Raw genomic sequence first — 17,980 nt, 5'->3', positions numbered from 1 at the left:
AAGGCAAATGGGATCAGACTACCACTGTAGAAAAGTGACTGTGCAAAACACTACTTAGTGCTTGTAGTTTCTAGAGGCTTCTGGTAAATGTTAACTAAGGTCCTGAGAGGTTACGATCTGCAAACAGAAAGCACCTTGGGAAGAAACACCCCTGGCATTTTGACTGTGATATTGTGAGTATAATTCAGAGAATGATAAGGACCCTTTAGATCATGATGGAAGTGACAACCTTTGTTGCAAAAAATTCAACAGATCAGTAAGAGCAGATGCACATCTGAAGTATTTTAGAGGAGAAATACTTCAGATATTTGTTGCACAGTGGTTACACATATTATGACCAAACAGTACTTAAAAAAGATCTAGTGGTCCTCTTCCAAAGAACATAGAAATAGGAACAGAGATGTTTTCAACAGTTGCTACCAAAGTGGTTCAATGAGTGAAAGATTTTGACAAAATGAATGCTAATAAATAGGCAAAGCCTACATCAAGCCAGATGGCTGGCTTCTAAAAGCAAGCGTTCTCTTTAGAGGAACATTTAGAAGTCTCTGAAGTTTCAGGTCTTTTCTTTCAGCACTTCTGAAGGTTCCTCTAAAGAGTCCTCTTCAGGCTTCTGAAAGAGCTCTGCAAAACTACTGAAGTATTTGCTGTGGAGTGAGCTACTGCTTACATTAATAGCAGTAGAGGAAGAATGGAAGATAGGAAATGTGACATCTGTGTTTACAAAGACTTCCCTTGATGGTGACAAGTACTAAAGATCAGTAGGTCCAACTTACACAACTTGCAAATTCATAGGAATGGTAATAAAAAGTAGAACTACTTGTTCCATGGATGAGTGTGGGAAGTGGGCTTTTGTGAGAATGTGACACCCTACAAATATATTTATGGCTCTGTGAAGGTGGGTTATGAGCATGTGGATATGAGAGTACTTCTGCTAAGGTTTGACACCAAATGCTTTTAAAAATTATGATCTCAAGGGGCCAAGCTACACTTCTTGTAGGTAACCAAGAGATGACTGAGGAAATACGGTATAAAACCATGTAAAACAGAGACATGTTGACATGTGAACAAATATCATGGTTCCTCTTAAGATATCACTAGAGGGTGTTCAAAGCATCTCTCAAGTGGTTAAAAAATATCAAATAGGTGTTTTACAGAACTTGAAGTTGCTATATGTCACTCATAGGCCAAAAATAACATGGATCCCAAAGTATAAATCAATTCAAATAGAGTTTAGAAAGATATTTCCATTATTGGCTGTTGAAACACAGGGTTTTGGTGAAACATCTGGTGCAGGAAGTCCTTAACTTTTATTGTTGGAACCTGGGAGGACAGACGAGAAAGAATCACACTCTGGTATCCTCCTTCTTTAATAATACAGCACAGGGTGTGACCTGAAGTAGGACGGTAGAGTTTAGATTTCATTCCTCTTCTGGACAGCATTGTAGTTACTCATGCAAACTTGCATGTTTGATAAGCGACAAAGCAAAATTCAACTCATTGGACAAGACACAGTTACTCCAAAGTACCACTGGTACCAATGAACAGAGTCTTGGCATTGCTAATCTGTAAATGAAACTGCCAACTAGTGACTTCAAGCAGTAGTCAGCCTTGGCAAACAGCGCAAAATAGAACTGCAGAAAGATCCTGTGAGAAAAGCTCAGATCGATGCCGAGGATTTCATTTGAAGCTTTGTCAAACACAGGTGAAAGTGACTCAGCAGCCCAGGATTAGCTCAGCAGCAGTGTTATTAAACTGCAAGTGTCATAACTGGAGAAAATCACAGGCAGAAAATGTGGCCTTTTGCCGAGAGAAGGGAGAATTCTAAAATGATAAGAATAAAAAAAAAGGAAGAATGAACAGAAGGAGTAGCAGAAGCTAAACCACTAGTGAAAAGCATTGTAGGGAAAGACAGAAAAAGATGAAAAATGTAACAGATAAAGCAGATGCTACTGCTGTAATGGGAAAAGACAAAGCATTTCATCAGGAGAGTAAATTGAGGAAATGTGCCAAATAAAGAAAAAGCAAAAGATATTCACTGGTAATACAGAAGGGAAAGCAGATGTGCAGATCACTTCAGAGAAATCTTTTAACTACTCTAGGCAGCACTCATGCCAAGCAGTAGTGAAAACTGGAAACCCTGAGCCTGGCATTGACACAAACTGCAAGAGGCTGAAAAACTGGGAGATGGAAATGGACGAAATCCCATCAGAAAGCTGACACCACCTGGCAGCACCAGTTTGATGACACTGGGGAGCTGTGCAATGAAACCTGGGAAAAAGAGGTTTTTTCCTGAATAGTGGAAACATGGAGTTTTATGAGACTGCCCCAACAGGGTGGTCTTGCTAAATACTGCAGCTGGGGAGACGTTGAGGCTTCTGCAGTGCAGGGCAGGTAAAGGGACACCGTTGCAAAGCAAGGAACAGGCTTAACTGAGGCACTCAGCACTTTGAATGGACTAAGTCTGTGTTCTAACAGTTGTAGAGGAGTGTATAAAGGAATAGGCTTCTCTTACTTAAGTTTTCAAAAGCCTTGACAGACTATAAGAGGATACTGCAGAAGAACTTTTAGTCCTCCAGCCACGTCTTCAAGGCTGTATACAGAGGTGCAAAATATTCTCCAAGCTGAACAGCTAAAAACCAAATCAGCTCAAGGTAAACATTAGCAAACATCCTTGCGTGCTGTGGCATTATTATTGATTGGGAAATGCAAACATTTACTACTAAAAAAGTGTCCAAAAAGTATGAGGCTAAGGTAAAAAAGGTGGCTGAACTCGCAAGGACAGAAATGACTGATGCTGTAACAAATATTCTTAAAAGTAAGAAGATGAATAGTGATTTTGTAAGAAAAATATCAATAAAATAGAACTCATCTATGTGAGTAGTGTTATATGAACCAATGGAGAGCTCAAACAGAGAGTGACAAGTTGGACCACTGATTACATGCAGTGCAAACTTTGCGGTAGCAAAGCTGTACGGTACCAGCAAGAAACAGAGCGTTTAAATAAATATAAATAAAAAAACAGATATTTTTTTTTTAATTATTTCAAAATTAGCATAGGATTACAAGGGCTAAAGATCTACCAGAACCTTAGAAAGGAAACCAGCTGCATTGTAAACACATTCTTAGAACAACAGAATAGTTACGGTTGGAAAGGACATTAAGATCATCTAGTTCCAACCCCCCTGCCATGGGCAGGGACACCTCACACTAAACCATATCACCCAAGGCTCTGTTCAACCTGGCCTTGAACACTGCCAGAGATGGAGCATTCACCAATTCTCTGGGTAATCCATAACAGTGCCTCACCACCCTTACAGTAAAGAACTTCCTCCTTATATCCAATCTAAACTTCCCCTGTTTAAGTTTTAACCCATTACCCCTTGTCAGTACAGTCCCTAATGAAGAGTCCCTTCCCAGCATCCTTATAGGCTCCTTTCAGATACTGGAAGGCTGCTATGAGGTCTCCATGCAGCCTTCTCTTCTCCAGGCTGAACAGCCCCAGCTTCCTCAGCCTGTCCCCATACAGGAGGTGCTCCAGTCCCCTGATCATCCTTGTGGCCCTCCTCTGGACTTGTTCCAACAGTTCCATGTCCTCCTTATGTTGAGGACCCCAGAACTGCGCACAACACTCCAGGTGAGGTCTCACAAGAGCAGAGAGGAGGGGCAGGATCACCTCCTTCGACCTGCTGGTCACGCTCCTTTTGATGCAGCCCAGGATACAGTTGGCTTTCTGGGCTGCGAGTGCACACTGAAGCCGGCTCATGTTCATTTTCTCATCAACCAAAACCTCCAAGTCCTTCTCCGCAGGGCTGCTCTGAATCTCTTCTCTGCCCAACCTGTAGCTGTGCCTGGGATTGCTCTGACCCAGGTGCAGGACCTTGCACTTGGCATGGTTAAACTTCATGAGGTTGGCATCAGCCCACCTCACAAGCGTGTCAAGGTCCCTCTGGATGGCATTCCTTCCCTCCAGCACATCAACCAAACCACACAGCTTGGTGTCATCGGCAAACTTGCTGAGGGCGCACTCAATCCCACTGTCCATGTCAGCGACAAAGATGTTGAACAAGACCGGCCACAACATCTATCCCTGAGAGACACTTTCTTATGAAAGTCCTGGACTGTGGAAGGACATTGCCTGCAAAAAACCTGAAGAGCTCATCTGTTATCAGGCTGCCTTTTCAAATGAATTGGAAAGAAGAGCTGAAAATAACAGACATTTGTGTAGTAGCATACCAATTCAAACATGGAGCTATCAGGTAGAACACAACTGCTGTGAGGAACTCTAAATGCCCTTAAGAAATGCTAAGAACCATTAGTGGCAAGGAGAAGCTTCTCTGGAAGCTGAATTCAGCCATAGTGTGGAAGAGGCTAATTGCTACTTCAGTGATGAAGAAGAGATGAAAATGTGATGCCAATCTTGACTCACACTAGATCTATTCAGAAGGGTCTTTGCTGTGAGTTCTAAATTCAGGTCAACACTAAAGGCTTCAGAGTAGTTGCACTAAAGCCAAGCTACTTTGCCATCATCTTTGTCATGCGCTGTGATGCTGCCAGGGTCTGAGTGGGTTAGGGAAACCATTGGCGTGTTGGAGAAAACACTGGGGGGAATCTGGTCTTTTCATCTTCCTGACGTGCCTGTGGATGTAGATCCAGTGCATCAAGGTAAAATTGACAGCAACGAGCACATTTGGCAAAGGGTGTTTTCACCTCTGAAAAATAATGGAAAAGATCCTTAGAGGAGAGTCTTCAAAACAGCAGTTGGGAACAGTGATATCATATGATATTTTCAGTGATGAAGGGATGCAATATAGACCACTGAAATGAAGAGCTTTGCCTCATTCAAGACTATTTCCAATCCCAGATATTTGAAATTTATAACTAAATGACCTTAAGTCTTTTTTTTTACCCCCATTTATGAACACTCACGAATTGTCGGAAATACAGAAATATAAGTACTTTAATGAGAGGATAAAAATCTGTATCTGGAACAGTGATCAAGGAACAAACAGTTAAGAAGACCACATGGCTCATCAACAAGAATAAATTATTTTACTTCTCTTGAGGGAACTGTGGCAAATAACAGCAACTGACTGGTTTTACATGTTTTTACACTCTGTTGAATAAAGATTTCTAGTGTTTAGAGTTCAGGGTAGCTAGATGTTCTGTGCCATCACTTTCCTGTTTTTCCATTTCGTGTAGATACTTTTAAGTGTTCTGCTAAATCTGATTAGAAAACTGTGAATATAGTCGCTAAACAATGTGATTTTAAATACTGCACAAAACTGTGCATACATGGAAAGGCAACATGCAAATTAATGCTGTAATTCCCCTTTCTAATACTAATAAATCAAGAATGTCTTTTCTCTCTTACTGCAGTCATGGTAGATGCAGTCATTCAGAGTGAGATAATCACAGACTATTGATGTGTGATACATGTTTAAATATTAAAGCATGCTGGCTTTGCAAACTACATTTTTTTGCTAATGTAAATCAGCCAATCCTGTTGGGTTTATTTAACTCTGCAGTGGCATCTTGATGTGCTTCTGTCTGGATGCTTTTCATCTTTGGTGCACATTCTGCTTTTTTCTCCCTAGATGCCAATTTCTGACATTTCAGCTGAAGTGGAAACTTGATAGAGGGAAGAGATCTTGCGCAGATGGAGCAGCTGCCTTTACATGCTGTGCTGGTGGGCATACCTGACAGTTCACTCAGCACATACACATTCTGTGCAGTGCTTTATAAACCCTTCCTTCATCATATCCTAGGGTGAGAACCTAGTTTCTTGTGATTTGTCAGGCAAGCTTATTGTAGTCTTGAGCTTTTCAGCTTTAAAAACATTGGTGATGTGGTTTTCAAAACTGTTGTTTTTAGTGGAATTCACATTTCCTTTATTCATAAAACAAGACTCATAAAATGTCCTTTTCCATTTTTCTGCGTAGCTAAGATATGCCTTTAGGGATGCTGTATGTTTTTAACTCCCACATAAATAATTGCAGAGTACCATACTGAAAAGATAAGAAGTGCAGGAGCTGTTAGCCTGCAGCAGCAGTTGAGAATCAGGGATGATGTAATGGCTGCTGGAGTTCCCAAAGACAGCTGGCATTGGTAGGCATGGCTGCAATGGAGGTGTTGCCCTGTGTTTGCAGGGTGTTGTGGCACTCACTGCATAAACCCAAAGGCTTCACATCTGTATAAATTTGCATTCTAATACATGGCTTAGAGGAATGAAGTAGTTATGAATAGAAGAATAAACATGGTGCCACTATAGATGCTTTAGGCCCAAGATAAAACTGAATTATGAAGAAAATAAAGATCTAAATATAAAATGTATTGGTTTATTTCAGTTCAGTCTTATGAAGAAGAGATAATGAGAAGAGCAGGTCAGTAGTGAGCACAAAAAGGCTATATACAGTGTTGTCTAGACAGAGTTGACCCTTAATAGACAAGTTAGGTCTTAAGAATGACTTTTCACCAGTACTCAGTTTATCGATGAGTGCACTGCCTTTGAAATGATGTGAATCAGCCGTGGACTATGACATGTTTGCTGCGCTTTGGTATTGAGAGCGATTCTTGGTCTTTACTTTCATAACCTTAATGTCCTGCTGTTTAAGACCTTGCAGTCTATGAATCATTGCCAACTTCTGTTCCACCAATAGTCCACAAAACTTTGCAACATAGAGCCCCAAAGTTTAAGTTAATGGAGCTGATAGTAGTGCATTTTCAGTGTAGGGTGCTGGCCTGGAAGATAGCTGTCACCAGAGACAAGGCTGTTGTAGCCTTTAAAGGCATATGTGAGTTTAATTGTATTACACTATAATTTCGCTTTTAAAATGAATTATGTAAAGGTAATTGAATCCTTGAATTTCAGCATATGTTTTCTGATGAGAACAACTTTTACAACATAGACTAATTTTTCCAAAGCTGTTTCAGAGCTAAAAAGTAAACTGATCAAACTGGTAAGGTTTTTGATTGTATGTTACTGCCTGACTTTAATTCTTGCTGAGTCTTGTGTTCATGGCCCTTGTAGGGAAGCTGAGTAGACCTTGCATAATAAAAAGCTTTCCCCGCTGATTCTTTGATGCAGTAACTTCAAGACAGTTGCATTTGGGGTTTGTGAATGGGTGTTTGCAGATTGGCTGGGATGGGACTTCCTGTCACGTCAGCAGAATAACAGCAGCATTATTTATTTATCCTGCTATTTGTCTTGGAGTTGTATGCTGCTGTGAACTTTCCTTGTACAGTCAATAACAATAGCAAAGTCCCAGGTGGCTTCCAGGTCTTTGGCATGCTTCCATCTCCAAGAGCAGACATCTGTCTGAAGTAAGCTGCTCTTTTTGTTTTAAGGGTCTAAGAAGAACTTTTTGAGGTGTGAGTCAAATTTGTTGTGGAGGGGCTTTTCAACCAGGAAGGCCTGCAGAATTTCATACTGACAATCATTTGCTTGATGAGCTCTTTGTCTCTGGGAAAAACACTTGGCCAGTAGACAGGGCCAAGGTTTGGAGATTGAAATGAGGGGTTTGATACAGCTGGGATTTACATTCCAGTGTGCCAGTGTCTGGACAACATTTTGACACTGAAAACTGGTATAACTAAGAAGTACATTTGAATATGAGAAAATGTTGGGTTTTTTTTTGTTTAAGTTTCACTCAAAGAGAAGGAAGGAATAGCTTTAATTAAGAAATTGGGAAAACAATATCAGAAAAAGCGTATCATGAGAACTTTAAAATAGCAGAAATAAAACTGTTTTGGAAACCTTACTCTAGGAAAAGCCTTTAATTTTTTACTTTTTTTTTACTGTAAAACTTTAATGGTAGCATCCTCAGAGAAACTGTATGTACTGCTTTTTATGTGGTGGGTTTTTTTGCCATATCGTGTGGTGGAAGCTGAGCACAGATCCTTCACACTAAAACATATGCCTGTTCTTCATTCTTTTCTTCATTTCTTTGGCCGAAAGTTGTAGGTTTATGGCTCACAAGCAGCTGCCTTATGCTGTCAGCTTCTCTTTAGGACTTTGTGCTGTGAACACAGTCAGATTGCTTTCTGCCTTCCCTGTCCCAGCCATGCCTCCCACTGTCTGGAATAAAATCTTGACATTTTTCTCTGACATCTTCTCATCAATATCAATATAGCTGAAAAGAAGCCTTGATCTTCTCCTGCTTCCCTTTAAGACATTCCAGCTACTGCTTTCTTAGTTACTGTGGCAACCTGCTTGTTATCTAACATCATTTTGAGCTCTGGAGCTCACTTAGCCTCCATCAACGCCTAAGCCTTACTGAACTCCTGAGTTCCCATTCAATACATGTTTTCTGCTGGTTCGCAGACCTAAAATTATTGTTTCAACTTGTTATCTTGTGTCTTGGTTAGTGCAGTGTCCTTTCAGCTGGCCTTGCAATCATGGCCTGCCTCTATCCTCAATGATGCAATTTGCTGTCCTGCCACTTTGTGTTGTCCCTATTGCACCTCCCTGTTGACATTGTATATGAGCTATACATTTTAGTTTTTGAACTCCCACATGAACTTTTCTCTCCCTCCTGATGCCATTTCTTTAATGCATAGGTGTCAACACCAGCCTCCATCATCATCGTCTTGTTACATTTTTCAAAACCACCCCTTGGTCCCTTCATCCTTCCCTTATGCTTGGTAGCGGCTTTCTGAGAGCATCCCCTGCTCTCTGTATCATGTCTTCAGATCCAAGCGCTAACAAAGATGTGACTACAGGTGGGATGCTGGTAGGCTGGGCCTACTGATTGCTTGTTATAAGAAATGATATTGCCTCATCTTTCCATTTTTGTTCCCATTTTTCCTTATCCCTATGTTGTCCCTTATCTTTGTGGAGGAAGGACAGTCTATTTTACAGCCTTTTTCTGCAGGACCCATGATAACTTGAGGCTGACCTGAGGCTGGGGCTTTCAGCAATACAGTGGTTGGAAGGATAATTAAGTTATACCTAGCAATATTTCCTTCAAAGGCAAATGTGCTTTTATTTTCAGTGAAACATGCAATCTGTGCTCCAAACTTATTACTTACAGTAATAAATTCTGATGAGCCAAAAAATCTCAACATTTTGGGGATCAGCATTTCTCAGATCCAATCATAAGCTATTAGTTTAGCCTTTTGGCTCCTGTAAAGTAAAAGTGAATAAATTAAAATGGAATTGGATTTAAAATCTTCAGAATTAAGAGCTTTTGTTTGAAATTAGTATAATGCTCTTCATCTATAGTTCATTTGCCTTCTCAGTCATGTGAATAATGAGATTTTATCTTTATCAGATTTATTCTAACCCTTCTCTTCTTACATCATTCTCAGCTTGTTTTTTTCTGAGATACTACAAATCTTGAGCTTTGCAGTCAGGTTGTTATTTTAGGGTTTTTCTTTGTGTTTTTTGTTTTTTTTTTCCCTTTTCATAATTTACCATAAATTATTTTTTTCTACACGGTTGAGCTACAATTTGTAGAGACTGTTTTAGTGAGCCATGGTATTGCCTTCTGTGGCAGGTGACACCATGTTGAATAAGAAAGCTGAACTTCAGGTATTCTGAAGCTATTTGTAAACTAAATCGAGGAACATGCTAACTGAGCCCTATCTCCTGCTTAGGAAATTTGGTTTCATATTCCATCACATTTTCTGTATATTCCTTTTGGTCTCTTGCTGATTAAACAGCTATCAATACTAAAGTGCATTTTGTTCTTGAAGACCATAATGCTTTTGCATCTTCCTTTCATTTAATTTCTGCATTAATTGAATACATAACCTAGTGAAACAGGAACTGTAAAAGATCCAGAATTTTGATGATAATCATTTTATGTGTTCAGCTTTTAAATTAGCCCATAAGGATGTGAACGGACAGAAACTGAACTCAGGCATTATTTGCCTCATTATGGATTTTCCTTTGTCACTACTGTTTGGTGAGAACCAGGTGTCTTGATCTAAGCAGTATGTCCCCAGGGAACAAATTCCTGCCCTTACAAGAAAAGATGTCCCTGGGATATTAAAAATTTTCATTGTGAGGGCTGTTCATAAAAAAATACTGTCTTTTTTCAAATATCTGTCTTGTAGGTGGTGTAGTGCAACTTATATGCAGCAGGACCCATGTTTCAAAATGCGTAACACTTTATCTTCATCATGATGTATCATAATGATATTTCATTACTTGTATAATAGAAAGGATCAAGAGCCACATGAGTGGAAAAATTAAGTGTTTGGGGGTTTCTTGGTTCCCTGACATCTTGTGCACTTTGAATGAAATTGATTTCTGATTGATGGCTGCTTGACCTTTGCTTTTCCTGATTTTTTTTCAAGTATAAAGTAAAATTAATAATTATATTTTATTTGAATTCTGCTATAACTAGTAATAAAAAAAAGACCTTTGTGTTAGTATTCTTTAAAGAGAAATGAGGAAAACCCAAGAGGATTATATTTATTTGGTTTAGGAATACTGCACAAAACCTACAAATGCCAGAAATTTCTGTCAGTTTGCCAGTATGGCGTAAGTGGCAGCACATAACTGTAGGTCTGTCTTTGGAAAATTGGCCTTTGCTATGAAATTTACTGTATTTGCAATCCATATTCTATTAGGAGGCTATTATTCTAATAGAACAATTATCATTAGAAGTTTTTGTCAGTGTGGTAAGAGGTTGAACAGGACAGAGAATTTCATCTTGATTATTTTACAGAGAAATTTTCAAATGAGGTACAGCCCTTTCTCACTTGAAGTCAAGAGTGTTTCCTGCAGTTAGCGAGGAAATTAGTTGCTTGAATTTCGTATGTCAACCAACAACAATAAAATGAAAGCACAGCCTTGTGATGGCATTTGAATTTTCCCATTTCCTGGATAGGAGTCCTAATAAGGGCTTGAATTTATTATCGAGAAAATAAGAAAAAAATTGTGACAGCACCATTCAGAGGACTCCTTCCAGTTGTTTTTGTGCCAATTCTCATCCAGGTGTGAACAGTGAAATGCAGTTCCACTCTTTTCTTCTCTAAATGTCAGCAGTAAACCCGGGAACTGGCAGGTCCAGCTTTTGTCTCTTAACCAAGTAGCCAACATCTTGCTCACTGTTGCTCAAGCTCAGGGACAGAAGGAAGGATCTCTATATACTATTTCTTAGAGTGAAATAAAATTTCTGGAAATTAGCACTATAGTTTTTCCATGCAGCTACTTCACTGAAAAAGGTAACAATGTATGTGTAGTTGGGAAAAGTTATATGGGGCAAGACCAGGCGAAAAGTTGAATGGACTTTATAAAAACAGTGCATAGGAATAGACTGAAGACTGAGCAAATCCCAAGTCATTTGCAGAAATTTGCAGCCCTTTGCAAACAGTATTTTTTTTTGCAGGCCTAGTCAAGTCAATTGCCCTGCCAAGGCAATTGGTAAGGGGAAACAGAAGGTAAGGTAGGGGATATTTGGCCTGCCCTACCTAGGAACTCCCCACCCACTCATTAGTTTCATAGGCAGTCTACAATGTATGTCCATCGTGTGCATGGAGCTGATGAATAGCTCCTTTGTAGCATAGAGAAAGTCTCAGTACTAAACCAAACAGTGCAGCAACACTGAAATCTTGCTTTTGAAGTGTTGTGACATGAGCATGATCTGTCTTCACCTGTTCTTCTCCAGTGACATCTAAGAGTTAGAATACGTGTGCTTGCTCCTCAGCTCTTGTAGTCACCATTTCTGCTTTTCTCCAGGAGCTGCCCTCTTGTTTTGGTCAGTTTCTTTATGGAGTATCTGAAGGTAATGCCTCAAATAGAGTATGAAATTCCAGTTTTGTGCTCCCTCAGATCTAAAACTGGAACTCATAGTCAAATAGATAAAAAAACCTGGCTGAAACGCAGCCTTGGAATGAGATGGATGAGAAAGCTTAGTGAAAAACCCCTTGCCTTGATACTATCATCTTAACAAAGGCTGTTCATATGTTGTATGTCCAAGTCTTTATTTTATCCTGATCTTTCTGTTAATCAAATGTCCTGAGTTGCCTGGCTGCAGAAGTTTCAGTGAAACCAGGCTTAATATGAGTCAACACTGAGCTCTGCCACAATCCAGGAAACCATATACTGGGCAACAGGAGGATGACCAGCAGACAGAGGAAAGCTGTTACTCCTCTCTACTTAGTTCTAGTGTGGCTGCTTCTGAAATACTGGGTCCATATTTGAGCTCCATGGTTCAAAAAGAGTGTGGAAAAAACAGAGAGGGTCCAGTGAATGACTACTCGTGGGGACTAGAGCATAAAATGTACTGGTAAAGCTTGACGGAGCTAAGCTTCAATAGGATGGCAAAGAAGAAGTTAAGGGGCAGGAGACACTAGTTAGATTTTATTATGCACATTGTGGATATTAGAGTGTTTATTTGTTAGATACAAAGCATGCTCGATAACTGGGACTGTGAAAAGAAAAAGGCATCTCAGTCTTCTTTCAGCTCATGACTAGTTGTTTGTAATGTTCGTATTCCCTTTATTAGGCTATTGTGGAGTATATCAAGACTTGGAACTTTCCTTATCTACTTCCTCTGGATAAAGTCGATTAGAGCAAGAAACTTCTAATATTTTTTTTTCTGGTGACCCTCCTTGGCATCATTTTAATCCATTTTAACAAGTAGTGTTGCTTTAAGTCAGCTAATTGATGTTTTGCATTTCTCAGGAGTTACCATTTTACTCCTTTGTGTGGTGTTACTTCATCTTCTTTCAGAAAGTGGTAGAGACCAGTACGTAGCTGGCCTTGATCTTTAATATAATACATACCGTACTGTTTAAATTTCTTCTTTTTGGTTTGATTCCAGTGTTTCTGGATGAGGGGTGGATTGAAACTAATGCCTAGTTCCAATACTTACTTTTCCTCCTTGGACATCATCATCAACATCATAATGTTGTTTTAACCAAGATCTCAGTTAATTACAAAGCAAACAAACCTAGAGAATGTGGAAAATACATGGTAGAGGTAGCTAAGCTACGTATGAAAGTTAGTATGAAACTTGAAGCAAAATAAATTGCAGTATCACTTTAGCGTCAGCAATATATAACCATGAAGTGAGACAAGGAAAACCAGAAAGGACAGTTTTACTGACACAAATAAGTAAACATAGAAATAAAATCCCCAAAAGGAAATGAACACACAGATGAAGTGGCAATAAACAAACTGTACACAAGATGAACAGCCAGAAATAAATTAGCAAAAACCAAAATAAATGCCAGCAAGCAAGGCAGATGCAAAAACCCCCAAGCAGCTGTTAAGGAAGAGAAAAAGGAATTGAGCAAATGTTACATGTAAGTGGAAGAAAACCCCACTGCACGGCATTTCAGGGCTATTTCCTAAAATACCTTGATTTCTGTGAATTCTAGTGGAGTATTTTAACCATGCAGACAGTATAGGAGGACACCAGTTGGTGGAGGCTTTAGGTTATCATTTGTTCCCATTCTTACATTTGTTTTCTTAAAAGAGCGAAGGCTTTTCCCCTGGGCATATCCACTGCTGAATATGTTGCACTTTCCCATAAAATCAAACATTCGCGGTGATGCCCACAGCAAAGCCTTAGAGGCCTGTATTTGCAAAGTTTGTACAATGGAGGATTCAGCTTTTGGTGGAAAAATTGGTGCTCAGAGACTGCTGGCAATGCTGTCAACCTGATATAGAGTATCTTTAATAAATTAGTTAAAAACCATCCTGCTTTAGTTTTGTTTTTCTCCTCTTTAGCTCTTCCCTGTTATTAAAGCTTCAGTGCTGGATGAAAACTTTACTTCCTGGACCATACCTCTTGGGCTATCATGGGGGTTGTTGGAAGAAAAAAAGTCTCATATATTTTTTCAGTTGGCATATGTATTTTCTCTAAACCGAAAGATTCCATGTTACTTTTTTTGATATTAAAATACCTTTGCAGCAGAGAAAGTTAAAAGTTAAGAGTTTCAAAAAATGAAGTTTAGGAGAATTATGATACTTCTGTTTCCATCCATTTTTTTTTCCTTCTTATTTTTTTCTCTACACTTACACAAAAGTAGTCCTTTGGTTGTGCTATTTCTTATTTGAAATTTTGTGCTTTTCTTCGTTGCCGTGGATGGCATTCATCTCTGCCAGAATGTCTACTCCATTTGCTGAAATTCCTTTTAAGAGCAGCTGTGATATTTGTAAATGTTGGGTTAAAAGTCCCATTCTCCAGATACCAAAGACACGGTCAGAAAAATGGATCCAAGCTCATTTTGCTTTCTAGTGTTGCTCTCTAAGCCACACTTCTTTTATGGCAGGAAACTGAAGTGCATAGGCAGAATTCGTAGAGATTGGTTTATACCGGATCACAGGTAAAAAGAAAATCATAGGTTAAGTAATTGTTTTGGAAGAAGAGCTGGAAACACCAAATTTCTTTGCCTCTGCAGGTTATTTTATGATTACACCGCCCAGAAAAAAGCTTGATATAAAAGACTTAGATTGGATATAAGACGGAAGTGCTTCACTGTAAGGGTGGTGAGGCACTGGCATGGGTTGCCCAGGGAAGTTGTGAATGCTCCAGCCCTGGTGGTGTTCAAGGCCAGGTTGGACAGAGCCTTGGGTGACATGGTTTAGTGTGAGGTGTCCCTGCCCATGGCAGGGGGGTTGGAACTAGATGATCTTAAGGTCCTTTCCAAACCTAACTGTTCTATGATTCTATGACTGATCAGGATGTGAAGGACTTGCTTAGAAAAGTGTGTTCACACAGAAACTGATTGAAGACCACCTTTTTTAGATCATTTCCATCTTCTCCTTATGATGTCCATTTCAGCTACTTTCTTGGCTAGTCTGGCATTTCCAGATGCATTGTACAAAATAAGAAGAAAAAAAAAGATTGTTCAGTGGTTAGGGTATTGATCAATTGTGGGAGATGTGAGTTCAATGACTTCTGCCAGTATTGTGTATGGTGTAATGTGCCATTGTCTTACAAAGATGCTGTGAAGAAAAACCGTCTCAAAATGTGTGGAGGTCCTCGTTATGGCAGAGTTGAGGCCACTAAAGGAGTCTTGTGGACACGGTCCTATAGTGCTGGGAATTTGACATCACACAGTGTGAAATCTGTGCTATCAGAGGCAGATTTTAACTTTTTCTAAGCTTTCCGAGATTTTTTCTTCATGTGCTGCACACAAAATTTACATCTTGCTCAGGCTAAATTTATGTATTCATTAGAAGCATGAAACAACTCATGCTGCATTTATAATTCATAAAAATATTTGCACTTCCTATTATGCATGTCCAAGCAGTGTCCATGATCCATAACTTCAAACATTTAAGCTGTAAAATAATTGGGAGTCTAGTCACTCCTTAATTAAGGTAACCTGGAAGTATTCCATTTAATGACTTCATAACTGGCATCTAAACATTTACTTCTGTCTTTTTGCTTTTAACTAGGTCAGAGGTGTCTGCAGAAAGCAGTTTTGAGCAGTTGTCTATATGTATTGATTTTAAAGTGCCACTTGAAAAAGTTGAGTGCATCTGAATACAGAAATATGGGTACATTAACATTTTTATTACAGCAGCTATGGAAGATAGTATCATCCCTTTGGGTTTTGTTTATTGTTTAGGGATGCTTATAACAAATGACTGTCTCACAAATACAGAATAAATGCATTTTGGTCATTTTTTTGTCTGTTGATATAAATGCTTTGTGAGTGTCTCTGGAGCATCCTTCTACGTATGAAATGAGGCAGGGCTATTGCATGGGGAAATATAGTACAGAAGTGCTGGACCATCTTTTAGTTAGCAGACTAGTGGGTGAGGCTGCCTGTCTATCCAAGTGACAGAAACAAATTATATAAAGTAATGACTCAGTTGAATTTGGTATGTCATTGAACAATGCGGTCACTTGAGCCTAAGAATCTGACACTGGCATTTCAGTTATCAGTTTCCCAGCTTTTCGCTGAGATTATGTTTATGCTTTACCCAACATCATAATAGAAAAAAAAGAAAACCCAAACCATTTAAATTTGGGTTCTTGAAACCAATGTCTTGCATTGTAGGAACTCATTGTAAACATAACCTGCACTCGTTGGTCAGTATTCGGTAAGGAACATTTCATGGAATGATACAATTTCCATAGAAATTTTGCTAAAAATATGTATATCTTCGTTTCAGGGTTCAGTTTTAGAGAGAGGAGGCAGAACAGTTTTGCTATCCTTAATATGAAACTCTTAATGTGAAAGTCTAGGGTTAAGATCCACAAGGAAGAGTGAAAGAATTGGAAAGGTCTAGAAAAGAGGAGCCATAATAATGATTCTCGAATACATGAACAATTCTGGCCCAAAAATAAGGAAACGAGATGTGGTCCCAAGGTTTTTGTGGGAACATCTTGCAGTGGTTGAACAGAAAAGGTGCCATTATAATCTTAAAATGAGTGGAAAACCATTCGTAATCCTCACTCCAGGCTTGAATTGTGACTAATACAGCATCAGTAGCACTAAGATGGTCCTGGAGCTGTTATTTTAGTGTTTTCCTTAAAGCAGGAGCTTTGATGTGAATTCCCATTGGAAGTAACTTCTCATGATAATTTTTGAGGTGAACACTTGCGTAGGATATTGGTAACGTCTCTGCTGATACACATGCTTTGGACAAACATTGCTGCAAATTTCACCATCACTGGAAATTAGGTAGCTCCATAACTGTCTCATACTAAAAAGGCTTCCTAAGAATTTTCTTCATGTCTTTCAACCTATGTTCAGTACTTTAGATGTTTTAAAAGTGACAAGTTAAAACAAAATAGTGATGACATAGGAAACCGGAGTAAGATTCTAGATTCACTGAAACACTGCATTTTATCTAGCAATTTCTACCAGCAAGCAGAAACTGGATCCCAAGGCACCAAAAGTTTGTCTGCAAATCCATTCTGATAGACAATATATATTTCTAGTGCTTGCCTTAGTTCTGAAAGATAAACTACTCCCATCTAAAACTGTTAGAGAGATTACCACAAAGCATTAATTCCAGCACACAAGAGGAATTTGTGAGGCAAAAGGAGGGGATTTTTTAAGAGATTCTTGGCAAAGCTGCTTCTGCTGTCCTGTCTGCCTGCAGTGCTTTCAGTCAGGAAAGAACTGTGTTCTTCCAGAGCAGTGTATGAAACAGTATCTCAGGGGAACGAGATGGTTAAAGAAATGGGAAGCAGTGTTGATGTTTTGTCTTTAAGGTGCAGTTGCACTATACATAAATCATCAAACTTATTGGAATATATATTGCATTAGGAAAAAGAATTGACTTTTTGAAATTTTAAAATGTAAGAAAACAATGATGGAGAGACTGAATTAGAATCAGTGAGGAAATGGCATGGTATTTTACAAGCCTGACAAGTTAATGTCTGAATCAACATCTTTGTACAAAATCTCAGGAAGAATAAAGGGTGCTTTCAATCTAAGAGCACACTCTGTATTCATTAAAATTGTAGATTATTCATATCTCTTGTAGAAGCCTAGTCATTAATATTAAATAAGTCAAAATGTTCAAAGGAGTTCTTTGGAACCTTGTATTTAAATAGTACAGAACAAATTCTGAAGTCAAATTCATATCTGTAATTCCCACGATCCATAATTCTTCACACTTGAGAGCAATTTTAGCAGTTTCAGAAGGTATCCAGGTAATGTGTGTTGAATAGTATCTAACATAGGGAAGAATGATTTTGTAAATTGGATTTTGTAAAACACAACCATTGTAATGGGCCTGTGAATTAAAGAACATGGAGCATGCCAGTATGACAGACAGCTAAATACCGTGCTTTAGTAAGCATTACTGTGGAAGAGTTATGCTGACAGGAGTGAAGGTGCCTTCTGCAAAGAACCCAGCATGTAAATGTGACATAGAGAATTTTCTAATGTTTTGCATTGTTCTTTGTCTTCTAGAGTATCAGGGCTTCAGGGCTGGTGCTGCTGGAAACCATTCTTTTTGGATCACTTCTTCTGTACTTCCCGGTAAGTCAAACTATAGCTTTTTTGAAAAATTACATCCTTGCTGACATCTTAATACATTGAATCACCTTGGTGA

General features: G+C 39.0%; 1 protein-coding gene across 2 annotated transcripts in view; it reads left to right on the top strand.

The window, feature by feature from the left end:
* The window catches only part of GPR158 (G protein-coupled receptor 158), a 194,448-nt gene that overhangs the window by 94,889 nt on the left and 81,579 nt on the right, over positions 1-17,980 (top strand). For both annotated transcript variants that reach the window (XM_062633560.1, XM_062633559.1), the window contains exon 5: positions 17,839-17,907. In XM_062633560.1, the coding sequence (XP_062489544.1) occupies positions 17,839-17,907 (69 nt within the window). The remainder of the gene's footprint in view (positions 1-17,838; positions 17,908-17,980) is intronic.

The sequence above is a fragment of the Pezoporus occidentalis genome, unplaced genomic scaffold, assembly GCF_034315485.1.
Source record: "Pezoporus occidentalis ecotype Australia unplaced genomic scaffold, CSIRO_AGI_Poc_V1 ctg40, whole genome shotgun sequence".
Classification (NCBI taxonomy): Eukaryota; Metazoa; Chordata; class Aves; order Psittaciformes; family Psittacidae; genus Pezoporus; species Pezoporus occidentalis.
This window is presented reverse-complemented; position numbering and strand designations above follow the sequence as displayed.